Below are 14826 nucleotides of genomic sequence, written 5' to 3' on the forward strand. Positions count from 1 at the left end.
GCAATTTAGAAGAATGCTCAGGATTAGAACAACCTCGAAGGAGCAGAGCCTGGCCTTGGCTTCCCATATCATCCAAGGAAATCATGCTGCCAGGTCAGATTGAATTTTCTTTCCTGTTCAATCTGGAACTGACGCAAAAGTTCGAAGTCAATACAGTCGTGCTCGACTCCCCATCCAGTAACGGAAGTAGCATGTCCTGTAAAAGCATTAGACAAGTGTATGACAATAATGTATATTGGAGAGGGTTGACTCTACCTTTTCCAACTTTGATCGGGCTTGACCCTTCTATTATGAGATCTCCCCCACACGAAATTGCTTGCCTGAGGTATTCGAAGCAGTGCAGGACATGTAAATTCCATTTGACTGCATCATGTTCGGTATCGAGGTCGACACCGTCCCGAGCTTGCCAAAACTGAAAGCGAACCATATTCTGTGACTTGGAGTTAGTCAAATTCTTTAATTAGATTACGGACCCAAACGTACTAGACAGTGAAGCTGGTGAAGGATCGAGATCACATAGAAATCATGTTGTGGAGGATCGGTCTCGTGGGGATGATCGAATGGCGCGACGATGCCCTCGGGCAAACCCCATTTGTCGGGGTCCTCAATCCAGACAGCATCATGGCCTATAATTATGGAGTGTGAGTAAGCAATGATGAAAAGGAAGTGGTCGTCATCTCACCAGCTACCAAGTCATCCCAATGGTGATCTACCTCTTTCGAATTCCCAATGTACCTCTCATCCGGTTGAAATACCCTTCTAACTGGCTTAAACACGTCTTCTGGAATAGGGGTAAATGTGCCGAGCGGAAACTTGCCACTGATTTTCGGGGCAGTATATGACTTCCAATATAGAACTGCGGTCGTAGTCCACCCAGTTGCAAGGATTGAGATGACAATGTATAGGAGAAGATTCCAATGCCTATGATCTTCAGGCACTGGAAGTGCTGTATCTTCTCCGTCATTATTGTTTATTTCTCGGTACTTCGAATCGGAGCCTCTTGGCTTCAAAGGCCACATGTTGTCAGTCACTGAAATAAAGCCGAGATCAGAGAGAAAGACAAAAGAGCGGCTCAAATGTTTAGAGTCAAATAACCACAAGAGTTGCAGCACTATGGTCAAAGTGAGAGATAATCTTTCGTAATTGCTCCGCTCTCAAATTGCTACCTAGAATTACATCCTATATCCTCCGCTAATCCTGCATACCTCTCTAATCCAGTTGCATCAGGCCTCACTGAAGTAAGGATAGAAAATAAACATAGATAGAGAAATTAGAGCCCTACCCCGCGGGCCAGATCTGCAAATATCCACATTTGCTAATATGAAGAGCATAGAAAATGCACATGGACCCAGCTGAGTAACCAGGATATCAGTTCAGCCGATGCAAATACAATGCCACCTCATCCTGCGATATGAGTGGTCCATTTGTAATTATGTAGGGGGCTCGAAATGCAGTCACTTGCAGTGTTCGTAGATATGGCCAAAGGAGGTATAGAATGCCAATCTATGTACTTTGGTTAGGTTGTAATCTAGCTCGTTAGGGATGCTACGACATGCATATATGTATGCCCAGGTGGTATGCAGAATGCAGGTGGGTTCAGCTGAAAGTGAGTTCATATATGGCCCACCTTCATTGAGAAATAAACAGAGCCGCGTAATTATGATCGTAATTAATTCACTATCTAGACCAGAACTCATCTTTACTTATTTGTTGCTTGTTTGAATATTTAATACGCTGTATGTACTCCGTACAGAGTTATGATATCAGCTTACTGCCAGTACGTACGGTGCAAGCGTATGAATCATGAATCATAATTAACTAAAGGTAGAATATTCATTATGTACTGCAATAAATAATATATTCTTGAGACATTGAGTACAGACAAAACTATTATATGCAATGGGATAGATTTCTTGCAAAGATATTGCTACATATACCTCGGATTTCAAGCCGCGCTTGATGAATTTCCCATCCCTTGCCGCCTTTTGGTCGCTGAGAATCAAGCACGCCCAAGTATCCTGAGCTGCACGAGGAAGAAACAGAAAGAGGCTACCATGCGTCCAGGGTAATATAGATGCACTAAATGGGACCCTATGGTGTGCTTCCGTTGCAGTGTCGATCCTGTCATATATACAAAATACCGACCTGTGTCGTCTAGGAGGCAACCTGAACACCAAGGCGTGGTACGTGAGAAATACGAAACAAAGACGCGACCCCAAGCGTAACTAAGCCTTTGGACCCCTTTAATGTTTACTGTGGGTCGTTAGCGTGATAACGTGATTTACAAGCGCTTTAGGGTTGCTACGGATACCGCGGCTTGGGAAATGCAATCGGGGCAATACGTTCAGGCAAGTGCTCCCATCCTGTCAATTGCTGAACTGTCAATTGACTTGTAGGGCAATATGCAGTTGCTAGTAACGAGCGGGACGGGAACGAATCCACTTCAGCCATTTGAACCAAGAAAAGGAATGCTCCAAGTGACAAGCTAGGCGTTCGCCCCACTAAAGCTAGATTAATTTCAAGCTGTCCTGTAGTAGAACGCAGAACTATCTGTACGGTTCAAGCGCATTTCTGGAATATAAGAAAAGACGTTGCAGCCGATCACCACCAAGGCAGAACGGTACCGCAAGGAATCGGATGAATCACGGGCAGAGGATATAGTACTAGGAGTGAGTTGTAGATGTCTGATATCTTCCTTACGAAATACGATGCTGTATTATTTACGGCCTTAATTTCCACCCTGATAACCCGGTCTTACGAGACCCTGCCATTGCAGGACGCAAGGAACTAGAGAAAAGTACCCCGAAATTGGTTTTTACCGCATTTAGTACAGCAGATCTCATAGGAAACTTACACATTCTCAGGTAACAGACCTAAAAGAGATAGGGAATTTGGCCGAGCCAATAGACTTAGCTTTGCTCAATGGCCATGTCCGGCATGTGGCCCCTCGTCAAAATCATTCAGGTCGGCAGGTGTATGCGTAAGTCTACCACCTGTATACCCCGACCCATGCACTTTATTCGACCGATGCTCGTACGCCCAAGAAAAGATCTTATTGAAATCACGGCATTGATGGACAGCTCCCATGCCGTTGATTCCCACTTCGGACATTGGCTCGAAAGTAGGGTCTGCATGGCACATGAGAACTTGTCGGATATAGTCGAGGCAATGGTCGCGGTGGAAGGCAACTTCTTCCTCGTCCATGTCTTTCACGGATAAGGGATAATAGGCGAACCGGAGAAAGTTCTATGCAAGAGGTTAGATATTATATATTGAACATGAATTGGCTCCATACCAGACAGTGTAGCTGGTGGAAGACTGATACACCGTAGACCAACGCAGTCTCTGGATTATTTGGGGCAGGTAGGGACTCGGGAAGGTTCTTTGCAGCTGCAATTGGAAGTTCCACGATACCATCGCCAGCTAATAGGTGATTCCGTCAGTCGCGATTCTATTTCTCAAGTTGGAATGAAAGGATGCACTCACGGGGAGAAAGTCGTTTCCATATCTCGTCTGTCTTGTTTGACGGCGGTCCGCCGAAATAAGAGTGAGGTTGGAAAGTAACCCGGCTGGTATATTGCACTGTGATACAAAGAACTCTTGATCAGCCGGCTCATTTCTCTCTACACTCTTTCTCAGGAGAAGCTTTTGCTCACAGTCTTCCTCGAACTTGGTTGTCCACGAGTCATCGCATTGACATTCCTCCGACTTCCTGGCAAATGTGCCTGTAGCCCACAGGCCTACAGTGGTAATGAATATAAGAGCATTGAGGGCGATTAGCCAATTTCGATAATTGCAAATCTGCCCTCCCCAGGATGACCGGGAAGATTTTCTAGAGTAGTTCCAAGGGTGAGGAAGTAATGTTGAGCTCGAATCACTTCCACCTGACTCAATAGGAAGGTCCTTGTCTGACTGGAAATCATCATGAGCGGCCATTGCAGATTTGAGGGGGGGAGATAGGACTTGTCATCAAAGTTGAAAGAATAGATGGATGGGTATTGGATGAAGGATATTGATGGTTTCCCAAAATATATATGTAAGAGAATATGCACGAGACATCAGAATGAATTAGACCTACCTAATCATCCTACAAGTTGTCCAATCACTTGAAACCTTTTAATACAGCCCGTACATGAAGTATATCAGATTTCAGGCGCTCCATGGTGTTCCCTTTCCGTTTTAGTGCTCACCCCTTGCCGCTTTTCGATCAGGCCCTTAATTATTACGTAATCGATAAACCCGCTGTAATTTTCAGGTCCGGTATGATTAAATTACCGCCAAGAGCGATAACTGAAAAATACAGATATCGCGTCCTAGTGGAATTTTCGTAAGGAATGCCCGGGCGTTTCAATCTTTACATCTCTCGCCTTTCGTTTTTCGCCTTTAGTTTGGGTGATGTCATATCCACGACCAGGTGGTAATAAAGTGGGGTGAAATCGCCAAACACGAATGGCGAACATCATGCTTACAAGCCCTCGATAGGAAGGAAGAGCTGATTGTCTTATTCCGCGCATATTCTCAAGTCAAACGGTATTCCGTGGCCTCGCGAAACGTAAATGCCAAGGCGACTTGAGCACAATCGTAAGTCCCTGCTGGCCTAGTCGACGTTTTAGTCTCTGAAATTAATGCGGGGTTTATTTCATCTCTAGGCTGGTGAGTCAGTCCACTCGTACCCTAATTGTTGGCCTTTCAAGCCATTTAGACGATACCATCTCGCCTTTCGCCCTAAATTGTTTACTGATTTGACTACCCAGCCAAACTTGCAGGACAAGGCGGGTCAAATGTTAGTCTTGCTTACGTCGTCTCCAGTCACTGCGCGTGGGCTGATTCTGATACAACGAAAGGCGACGGAAAACGACCCAAATGTACCCCATGTCACCGCATTGCGCGTGATTGCCATTGGCTTCAGGAAGGAGGCACAACAGCAGCGCCGGTAGTTCCAGTCTACCAATCGAGCCCTTTGAGCGCAGCTACTCCCCATGAAACCGAATATACCTCCACGGAGCATCCTGAGTATGCCTTACAGGACCCACAAGTTGCCAAATTATTCCGCCACTACATAACAACCTTGGCCGCGTGGTATGATCTCAATGATAGCAAGCGCCATTTCAAGGATGTTGTTCCCGTCAGGGCGAGATATAATCCGCTATTGCTCAGTGCTATTCTCGCGTTTGCTGCTGCTAATCAACACCGCACCCTTGGCGAAGAAGCGTATCTGGATATTGCTGAATTCTACCACTATGATAGTGTGCGGAGATTGATCTCCCTCACGAAGAATATCGATAGCATTCCTCTTGGCGAAACACTCGCCGCCATTTGTCTTTTGCGATCTTATGAAATTATCACACGTTAGTAGTTCCCGACATTCCTAATTTAAGCTTCCTCTGAAAATACAGACGCTAACAGCTTAATAACAACCTTAGAAAACGTCAGCTCTCAGAGTCACCTGCAAGGATGCTATTCTCTACTAGCGAGTCAGCGTATCCATCTCACAGCAGACCTACTCAGCGCAGGTTATTGGAACTACCTCCGAGAAGACATCACAGTGGCTCTCATAGAGCAACGCGGTTTAATGATCACTCTGTCCAATCAAAATGCCCCAGCAGAACCAACCGAGGATGCGGACTTTGCTAGTTCCATCACATTCCTGCTCGGCAAGATTATCAACCGGTGCCTGGCAGTCGATTCACAAGCATTAGCCCCCCTCGAATGGGAAGCCATGAAATCTGAACTAGACAAGTGGAAAGCATCACTCCCGTCATATTTCGACACGATACAAACCCCCGGGCTCGGGAAACAGAGTAGCTTCCCGTCTATTTGGACACTGCGAAGCTGGCATAGTGAGTATACTCGACCTACTTCTTATTCAGCTTCTAACATGGTAAGCGTCGACTCTCCATTACTACCATACCGCCATGGGAATTCTATGGTTGGCTCAGCCTGCAGCTCAACCCTTGAAAGCTCTACAACGCATCGACGATATGGAATCTATACAGCGGAAGTTAGAATACCACGCGACGGAGATTTGTGCCCTGGCCCTTTCGAGCGACTCCGCACCCGTCTGGGTCAATGCTTTTGGCCCGATTGCATTCTGTAAGATTTGTCAAACGTTCCCTCGGGCTATTCTGATGAACGTTGTGTATAGATTGCCCTTGGCTTCGCGATACCCAGAAGCGCGTGGAAATGGCAGGAGAGTTGGAAAAGTGGGGGAAGCTGACCGGGTGGCCGGTTTCCATTATAGCGGATGCTCTTTCTCCGCCAAGCACAACCTCGATGACACTTTAGATCTATCAATTATCACCTTTGTATTCTATGGAAATTCTGTGGGATGGTAGTGAAAGAGCTTCATAACACTTTATGGTATTCTTATCCACAAAGTCAATATGGATTTCATCTCATTCTTGTTTGATTGCGCATAAAGCAGTTTAGATCAAGATGAATTTCAAGACTACCACCTGTCCTGTCGTTTCGCCATCCATTACCAGTAGGATAAACCTCGCCTAAGGGTTCTGGTTAAAGTCGTAGGCATTGCCAAAGCCGCGGTTCAGATAGCGCGACAGTGCATCCGACTTGCTGACCCAGTCCACAGGAACCTCCAGCTCAGTCTGGCCCTCAATAACAGGCTTGAGGTCATCCGCGAATTCAAGTCTCATAGGGTTGCGATACCACGGCGCAAAGTGGACTATCGAAGTTAGAAATACTCAGCCGGAGGACAGAACTTCAACTTACTCATTGCCAACATGACTCGGGGGTCCTCGGTCTGGTTACCGACTCCAGCATGCCAAAGACGAAGGTCTCTGACGACCAAAGCGCCCTTTGGAACGACGGGCTGACATGGCGGGCGCTCTACACGGCGCTTCTCTACCTCGTCGAGCTTGATGCGACCACTGGCACGGTCGCCGTGTTCGCCCTCTTGGAGATGTAGACCTGTGTCATTGTGTGTTCCCAGCCATACCTCAGTAGAGCCATTCGCCGGGGTCATGGTGATGAGAGGGACATTGATGACGTATGCAAATGGATGAATTGGATGGGCAAAGTCTGCGTCTGTGTGGATAGGCTGGGACATTGGAGGGTTCTCTGCAGTTGGGGGCATTGCAGTATTTCCCGAGCAAAAGGTCCATTTTGGGCGTGGTCCCAGTGCTGATGTGGTGATTTGAGTTGCGATGGGGTCTGAGTAGGATTAGGAGCTGTGGACTGAAGTGCAGTTGGGGCTTTGTGACATACTCATGAAAATACTAGGCTCGAAGAATTCCCTCACGGGAGGAGCGTCTTGTTGGATATTTCCCAGGTTGTAGTTAAATGGGATGTCCTCTTTCTTGGACTGGAGGTAGTAGGCATCTTCGACCATCTTTTTGTTCAGTCGGTTGAGGCAGTCGTGGGGAATCACATTTTCAACAACGACAAGTCCATCCCGGTGCAGGCTGCGCATTGCAATCTCTAGATTCTGGTGTGAAAGACGCCCATTCTTGATTTCATCTTGTGATGGACGAATGGATTTCGGATAACTTGTGATCTTCCCGAGTTGGGTCGCTAGAGATCGGATCTGATAGTGACGGCTCAACACTGTTGGAGCCTTGAAGAGGATTTGGCTCATGGTGATGAAGTGATATGTACTAGGAGAGGGGAATGTGAAGACAATTTCAAGAGATCATGAATTATTTATACATGTCAAGTCAGTTTAACGAGATAAACATTGCGGAGACGGCCTATAAAGATGTTTGCCCCGCTAGTCTTTTCGCCTTTCCTCGCCTTTCGGTGGTGCCACTTTCGCTCGTATGTATGCGGAGAGTCCGACTTGCCGAGGGTAAATCGATTATATTAGCTTTTAACCATAGCCGTTTCCCCTACTTTGCCAATCGCAAAACCAGTTAAACAGCCTCTCAAAATATCGCTTCGCTAAACGGCTCGCATTTGGTGGATTCGTTCGCCTTTCGTCCCATTAGGCGAAAGCGCAAGTTCCCTTCAACCCCGCACGCAGCCTGTTTCTATGACTCCTAACTATAAATTGTAGTAATTTCCTCTTAAAGTCCAGAAAATGACTTCTCAACCGAAGCTCCTCCCGCAATTGACCTCCGCCAAGCTCTTCCTCACCGAAGCTGGACTCGAAACCACCCTGATCTACAAAAAGAACATCCACCTCCCCAGCTTCTCCGCTCTCCCCCTCCTCAATACAGAAGAAGGCACAGAAACCCTCCTCGCCATCTACAAAGACTATATAAATATCGCGCTCACGCACTCAACCGGCATCGTCCTCGAAACACGAACATGGCGCGGCTCTCCGGCATGGTCTTCCAAACTCGACCTTTCCGTCCCGCAGATCCTCAATCTGAACCGCGCGGCAGTGAAAATCCTCCGTGATCTCAGACCCAAGATTGAGACGCCATCTACTCCGATCGTTATCAGCGGGACGCTGGGGACTCTCCGGGATGCGTACCAGGATTCCACGGATACGGTTTCTTTCTCTCAGGCGCAGGAGAATTACCGCGCCCAGGTTCGCATTTTCGCTGAGGAAGGTGTAGACATGGTGTCGATTATGACTGCGACGAATCTCAATGAGGCTACTGCGGCAGTTAGTGTGGCGCGTGAGTATAACCTCCCTATTCTCGTCTCGTTTAGTATTGAGATTGATGGACGGCTGCGGGGAGGGAGGACGCTTAAAGATGCGGTGCAGGAAGTCGATCGTCGCACGGGGAACTATACGACGTATTTCGGTGTGAATTGTGCACATCCGCGTCATATCAGGACGGCATTGCGAGATGTTCCTGAGGATGTGAGGTCGAGGATTGGGGCCATTCGAGGGAATGCGAGTCTTAAGAGTCATGATGAGCTTGATAACTCGCTAGTGCTGGATCGGGGCGATGTTTCGGTGTGGGCTGAAGAGTTCAATGGGCTTTTGGATATGTTGCCCGAACTGAAAGTCGTTGGGGGTTGTTGTGGCACGGATGAAGAGCATATTGAGACTCTTGCGAGAGAAATTTACAGGTAATTCCTGGTTTTACCGAATATTTACATAGCTGAATGTATAGTATTAGATTTATGAATAGAATTGCAAAGAGGAGAATTAAATTCGTATTCCAGCTCACAGCGGAAGACCATAGATATCATAATAATAATAAAGATCATTCAGCATACACAACATCATTCAAGAGCCACGCTCAAAGCAGATCTTTGAAGTATCCACAAACACCAAAAAGAAAATCGTAAAAAGAACATCAAAATCAGGCCTCAGCCTTGGTCTCGACACTCTCGTGGTGCGTAGCAATCTCAGCCTTCTTCTCATTGGCATCGATCTCGAGCTGCTCAGTGAAGTTGACGGAAGGAACCCAGCCAACAGACTTCCAAGCACGAGGAATCTTAGCATAAAGCTCATCGACCTGCTCAAGCGAAAGACCCTTAGTCTCGTAGATGCAGGTGTACACAAACACAGCACAGACGAAGCAGAATCCACCCCAGATGAAGAACACCTTGGACTGAAGATTGGCGTTTCCAGGCCCGCTGTTGACCATGTATGGCGTGGCGTAGGCAATAGCCCAGTTGAGCAGCCAGTTGGTGGCGGTGGTGATGGAGAGACACTTGGCACGCGCCTTGAGGGGGAAGAGTTCACCAGTCACGACCCACGCAACCGGGCCCCAGGAACAGGCGAAGAAGAAGATGTAGACACACACGAAGGCGATGAGGACTTTGTTCGAGATGTCGGAGTCGGTGGCTGTGCCGACGATCGCGACGATGAGTTGCGAGACGCACATTCCCACGGCACCGAACATGAGAAGAGGGCGGCGACCCCATTTCTCGACCATATAGAGACCGGGGAAGGTGGAGATGACGTTGATGATGTTGGTGATCAGGGTGATGACGAAGGAGTTTTGGATGCCGGAGTTTTGGAAGAAGGTGGTACCGTAGTAGACTGTTTTTGGTTAGTGCTGGAAAAGGTGGAATGGGTGAGAAGGGAACATACAGATGAAGTTGACACCAGTGAGCTGCTGCAGACCCTGGATGGCACAGCCGGTTGCGAGACGCTTGCCGATGGATCCACGAAGGATCTCGAGGTAGGTAGCACTTCCGAGACGCAATTCGTATTCGTGGTTTGCCTGGATCTCGGCGAGCTCAGCGACAATGGCGGGATCATTCACGTCCATGCGGCGGAGACGACCGAGGGACTTGCTGGCTTCCTCGTAGCGGTCTTGCTTGATCAGGAAGCGAGGGGTTTCGGGGAGGATCAGCATGCCGACGACGAGGATGATAGCCCAGGCGAACTGCACGGCGACGGGGATGCGGTAGCAGCCGGTATCATCACGGTCCTTGGTGGAGTTGTTGACGATGGCAGCGAGAAGGAGACCAACTGTGATGGCGAGTTGGTAGGTGCCGACAATTGTTCCACGGATCCATTTGGGTGCGGTCTCGGACTGGTAGAGGGGGATTGTTGCGGAGAGGAGACCGACGCCAAAACCGGCGAAGAAGCGGCCAGCTACGAAGAGAGGGATGGAGGTTGCTGCGGTTTGGAGGACAACTCCGAAACAGAAGACGAAGCTCTCCATCACCATACCCATTCGACGACCAAATCTATCAGCGACAGGGGCGGCGCCTAGGGCACCGAAGAAAGTGCCTGCCGAGAGGAGAGAGACAATCATTGATGATTGTGCGGCGGTAACATCAGGGAGGTGATCCGTTTCGTTGATGAAGCCAGTCGAGAACATCTCTCGCCATTTCTTCATGGCGAGGATACCGCTGATGGTACCGGTGTCATAGCTAGATGGTGTTAGACCTGTCTTCGAGAAGTATAGAACTTGAGTGGTACATACCCAAAGAGAACACCACCGAATGCAACAAACAGTCCAATGATGATAGCCGGGGCAGCAGAGCCCACGGCCTCAGTCGGCCTCTTCAAAGCGAAGCCCATTGCGAGTGTGATCACGAAGAATCAAGTCAACCCAAGTAGGTATGTGTCGTGTGAGTATATAGATGAACCCGAAAGTATAGATGACTCAGAGAAGACTGATATAGGAGAGAAAGGAGGAAGCAAGGTACACAAACAAAAGAAGAAACCCGGAGGTCAATCCCCCTCTATTTGTACTTCCCCAGTCTCTCAACCACATGGCCCCATGCTTCTCAAGCCGGGGAAATTTTCAACCAAACCTGAAAGCAGCGCGGGGGACCGAACTTGCCTTGGAAGGCGAAAATCCGAGTCCTGTCCAATCCCAGAACAGCATTCTCCCCATTGTCACGGACTTCTCGATGTTTTGGGCCTGGGGATAGAGTTTAGACCGAAACTGGAGAAGCTAACGTGGTTAGGGGCTCAGGCCCCGGACTTCAACCGGGATGGTCATTGGTTCGACGCAAATTGGCTCGTCCCCGAACCGAGTTTGATTTTTCTTCCCTGAGCCTTGGCGTGCAGTTGTTGTGCTTTGTGCAGTAGGATCGGCGAAACTACACGGAGATATAGAAGTACATGGAATCAGTATAGTCTTGCTGTACATATCTACTGCATATGGTGCTCTATTGTTACTGTTTGTTGTATATCCTATTATGTATTTGCGTGGCAACTTAGGGCTGACATGTCTTAGGAATATCCGTAAATAGCCTTTCCATACCACACGACAGGCCGAAAACAGCGGGGGGGCCGGGTTAAGCCAATGCCGATCGGTATCGGCGTGTCTCCCGCATCGGGGGAGAGGCCATGTTTATTTGTCACATTTTGCTGCAATTCCTATGTCATTTTAATTTAGACATAGTTCTGGAGCGTGTTAAATTAGATTGCAAATGTAATATGTAGAAGGTCAGAGATTTCAATTTTCAAAGCGGATATTTTTCCCCCGTCTTTTCCCCTCATCCCCAGACATCAGTTTCCCCAGACCTCCCCCAGACCTTGTATGGAGCAGGGGCCCGAGGTATTGACGCCCAATAAGCTAAGAGTTGGCAGTTACGAAGCTGTTCACCGGAGCCAGAATGGGAAGGGGGCAAAGCATGGCCAGATTAATTTCCCCCAGAGCATGACCTTCGCGAGGATCTGCAGAAGCCAGAACTCGCCAAAATTGCCGGGGAAATTTTGAACAAATGCCCAGCTGGCTTAGTCCCGCGCCAGTGCGCCATTTTCCCAAGACGCGGATTGGACAGAGGACCCGAGGCTCTCCCGACGTTACACTCCCGGAGAATCATCGGAGACACCTGTGGCCTACTACTAGCTAGATCGGTATTGGACTCGGGGATAACTTTGCCGGTCAATGCCAATGCCGGTGGTTTTTAGCGAGGAGTGGCGCAGGTCGGGAGCTAAAGTAGCGTTAGCTCTAGGCCGTTCGGGTTTTGCCTAGGTCAATGCTAAAAACTGATCACATGTTCGAAATTAGACTACCGAGTATGCCAATTCGGCAGGTTCCGATGAAATGCTTGTCTATTATTTTGATGCTCGCTGAAGAAGAAGAAAAAAAAAACTGGCCAGACTAGCTACCAGCGCCAGATCAGGATGAAATACACAGTCATCACCACTTGCGCCACAAATTTGAGGGAATGGTATAGATCCCGGACGATGAGAGAGACAGTTGAGTGGGAACGGGTAGCCGAGGCGGGGCGCCATGCAGCCTTGTCCTTTGAGGCGGCTCCGAAGTCCCCGTCTATACCCCGATATGCATCTTCTGGGGATTTAGTGCCGGGGTAGCGGGTGGAGGCTGTCATGCCATTGCGGCTGGCTAAACCACCCGCCGATGAGAGTGTAGAGCTAGATGCACCGGAGGTGTGGTGATGTGGGAGAGAGCGCGGTTCGGAAAGGGGGAGAATCGCACCGGAAGGGCATGGTTCTGGGGTGTAGAGGACGCGGTAGATGGAACGGAGGAGGAGGATGGAGACACTGATACACAGGATAATGAGGTAGTAGATGAAGATTCCCAGCTGGTCTGGGAGGATACAGAGGTGGTTTTGCACAGTGGGTGGTGATCCGTCTTGGATGGATTTGCCTGTCTTGGGGTCGATTGGATTCCACAGACTGGTAAGCACGAACCCCGGGTGGCGGACTCCCATCGCCCAGGAAATGCTTTTGACGGTGATTTCATTGGGCGAGCCGTTGAATTCCCGATGGGACACTTCACAGTAGTCATGGTCGTCGCCGGAATACACCTGGACGACATTGGGTCCTGCCTTGGAAACCAATTCGGTGGAAATGGTCTGCGTGAGGACATTCTGGTACTGATAGCCTCCGGCAATTCTCAAAGAGTTAGGCTCGTCCTCTGTCAGTTCCTCGTCCGATGAAGACGGCGGGTAGTGTTCTCGGAGAGGACCACAGGGAGTGGCTGGTTCGCGGTAGAGCGGGACGTGTGTCAGAATAATAGTAGGAAAGCCGACGCCTGCTGGCTGAGGCTTTTGGTGGATGGCGGGCTCGACAGCGTCGGCAATACGATAATCGAAGATAGTATGCTCCTCGGTCTTGTTCTGCAGCATTCGCAGCTCGTCCGTCTCCGCCTTGGCTTTGTGGATAGCCATCTTATCCAGGAAGTCATCTGCATCTTTCCAGATCGGGCGGAGAGAATGGTTCTCGCTGGCTGTTGGAGAGCTGCCCGTCAATGGATCGGGCTGGTCCATCGCGCTCAGCGAGGGACTGTCCACGGACACGAAAGTATGATTCCCAATAACATCGACGCGGTTGGGGTTTCCAAAAAAGGACTCGAAGCGATCACGGACGGGTTCCTGGATACCGTTACCGAACCCAAGATCATGGTTGCCAGGTAGACTAGCAATCATTCTGCGCCCTCGTCCATCGACAGGGGGCTTCGCAAATTTCTCCCACGGGTCCACAAAAATTTTAATAAATCGCCCAAACTCTTTCTTCCAAAAGGAGTCCGTATACTTCTTCCACCGCGGTTCGGGGCTGCTAGTTGTAGCCGTGGCCCATTCTCTGCCGCCGTCGAAAAGGTCGCCAAGAAACAGCACTGAGTCCGGCTCGAGGTGATCTTGTATCAAGGAAAATGACCGTCGCATATATTGGTCGGTGTATTTGACCGTCAACGTGGACACAGGCCATGGTCGACCGGGGTAAGTGTGGGGATCAACGAGCTGGGGGTCGGCGATGAAGGCAATGTGGTGAGGTGTGGCACCTTGAGGCTAGACATTGATGTTAGTACCAGCCAGGGAACTGAATTGCGATAGGTATTCCGTCAACTTACCCATTCTTCCCAACTGTCCCAAAGGCATTTGTTGATGCTGTCCTCAAATACCGTGCGTTCGCCCCACCGAATCGAGAACATCCACAGTAAAATAATGACATTGGAAATCGTAAATATACGTTTGACAAGGTTGATAGCAGTCGGCTTAATTCCCTCACTTCGAATACTGCCAATTCTCCGGCTGACACTCTCCGTAAGCCATTGTCTTGCTGTCGAGGGAATGCAGTCCCACACGCGACTGAGGATATTTTGCGATCTCGACGACTGATGTTGGTTGTAGGACGGAAGGGAGGAAGCGCCCGTGCTGCGTGGGTAGGCGAATTTCATGTTTGGCTTAGCTTGACAGCAAGACTAAGTTAGGATAGGGTGGCTCGACCCCAGACGAGACGGGGCTGATCTTCAAACAAAGGAATGACTGGTCATGCTCTGGGCATACAACTGAAAAGAACCAAAAGAATGAAGGATGAAGGATCAAAATAGTAAAATTTCATAACATGGTGTTCAACTTGAAGACAGGGGGATTAACTGGCAATTGTTTTAAGCTTCGGGTCAATGTGTCGATCGCCAGACATGGGGCGGTCACGTGTGGACCCTTAACAAACAGATTGTCTACAACATACGGGGTACAATATAATTTCGGCACATTTCCAAGGCTGATTTGCAGGTCTTGAATTAGAGA

The 14826-nt window shown here is 49.0% G+C and overlaps 7 protein-coding genes across 7 annotated transcripts; 2 read left to right on the forward strand and 5 right to left on the reverse strand.

The window, feature by feature from the left end:
• Window positions 1–68: 68 nt before the first annotated feature.
• Window positions 69–1019, reverse strand: LCP9604111_7954 (oxidase ustYa family protein; the record flags this gene model as incomplete). Its single annotated transcript, XM_039076043.1, has 4 exons — window positions 69–196; window positions 256–430; window positions 484–626; window positions 683–1019. 4 exons carry the CDS (start codon window positions 1017–1019, stop codon window positions 69–71), a joined length of 783 nt encoding a protein of 260 aa, XP_038926133.1.
• A 1900-nt stretch (window positions 1020–2919) lies between these two features.
• Window positions 2920–3936, reverse strand: LCP9604111_7955 (oxidase ustYa family protein; the record flags this gene model as incomplete). The annotated part of the gene is made up of 4 exons (XM_039076044.1): window positions 2920–3246; window positions 3296–3423; window positions 3487–3582; window positions 3657–3936. The coding sequence occupies 4 exons, from the start codon at window positions 3934–3936 to the stop codon at window positions 2920–2922; spliced, it is 831 nt and encodes a 276-aa protein (XP_038926134.1).
• A 459-nt stretch (window positions 3937–4395) lies between these two features.
• LCP9604111_7956 (transcriptional regulator family TF) lies at window positions 4396–6285 on the forward strand (the record flags this gene model as incomplete). Its single annotated transcript, XM_039076045.1, has 8 exons — window positions 4396–4425; window positions 4483–4585; window positions 4755–4783; window positions 4845–4865; window positions 4910–5348; window positions 5424–5840; window positions 5887–6093; window positions 6146–6285. 8 exons carry the CDS (start codon window positions 4396–4398, stop codon window positions 6283–6285), a joined length of 1386 nt encoding a protein of 461 aa, XP_038926135.1.
• A 215-nt stretch (window positions 6286–6500) lies between these two features.
• Window positions 6501–7594, reverse strand: LCP9604111_7957 (uncharacterized protein; the record flags this gene model as incomplete). The annotated part of the gene is made up of 3 exons (XM_039076046.1): window positions 6501–6682; window positions 6730–7170; window positions 7225–7594. 3 exons carry the CDS (start codon window positions 7592–7594, stop codon window positions 6501–6503), a joined length of 993 nt encoding a protein of 330 aa, XP_038926136.1.
• Window positions 7595–8035: 441 nt separating this feature from the next.
• Window positions 8036–8986, forward strand: LCP9604111_7958 (homocysteine S-methyltransferase family protein; the record flags this gene model as incomplete). Its single annotated transcript, XM_039076047.1, has 1 exon — window positions 8036–8986. The coding sequence occupies one exon, from the start codon at window positions 8036–8038 to the stop codon at window positions 8984–8986; it is 951 nt and encodes a 316-aa protein (XP_038926137.1).
• A 232-nt stretch (window positions 8987–9218) lies between these two features.
• On the reverse strand, window positions 9219–10897 carry LCP9604111_7959 (sugar porter family MFS transporter; the record flags this gene model as incomplete). The annotated part of the gene is made up of 3 exons (XM_039076048.1): window positions 9219–9904; window positions 9956–10746; window positions 10800–10897. The coding sequence occupies 3 exons, from the start codon at window positions 10895–10897 to the stop codon at window positions 9219–9221; spliced, it is 1575 nt and encodes a 524-aa protein (XP_038926138.1).
• A 1541-nt stretch (window positions 10898–12438) lies between these two features.
• On the reverse strand, window positions 12439–14474 carry LCP9604111_7960 (putative manganese ion homeostasis (Fr); the record flags this gene model as incomplete). Its single annotated transcript, XM_039076050.1, has 2 exons — window positions 12439–14085; window positions 14148–14474. 2 exons carry the CDS (start codon window positions 14472–14474, stop codon window positions 12439–12441), a joined length of 1974 nt encoding a protein of 657 aa, XP_038926139.1.
• Between the last annotated feature and the right edge of the window lie 352 nt (window positions 14475–14826).

The sequence above is a fragment of the Penicillium roqueforti genome, assembly GCF_015533775.1.
Source record: "Penicillium roqueforti strain LCP96 04111 chromosome Unknown scaffold_27, whole genome shotgun sequence".
In the NCBI taxonomy this organism is placed as follows: domain Eukaryota; kingdom Fungi; phylum Ascomycota; class Eurotiomycetes; order Eurotiales; family Aspergillaceae; genus Penicillium; species Penicillium roqueforti.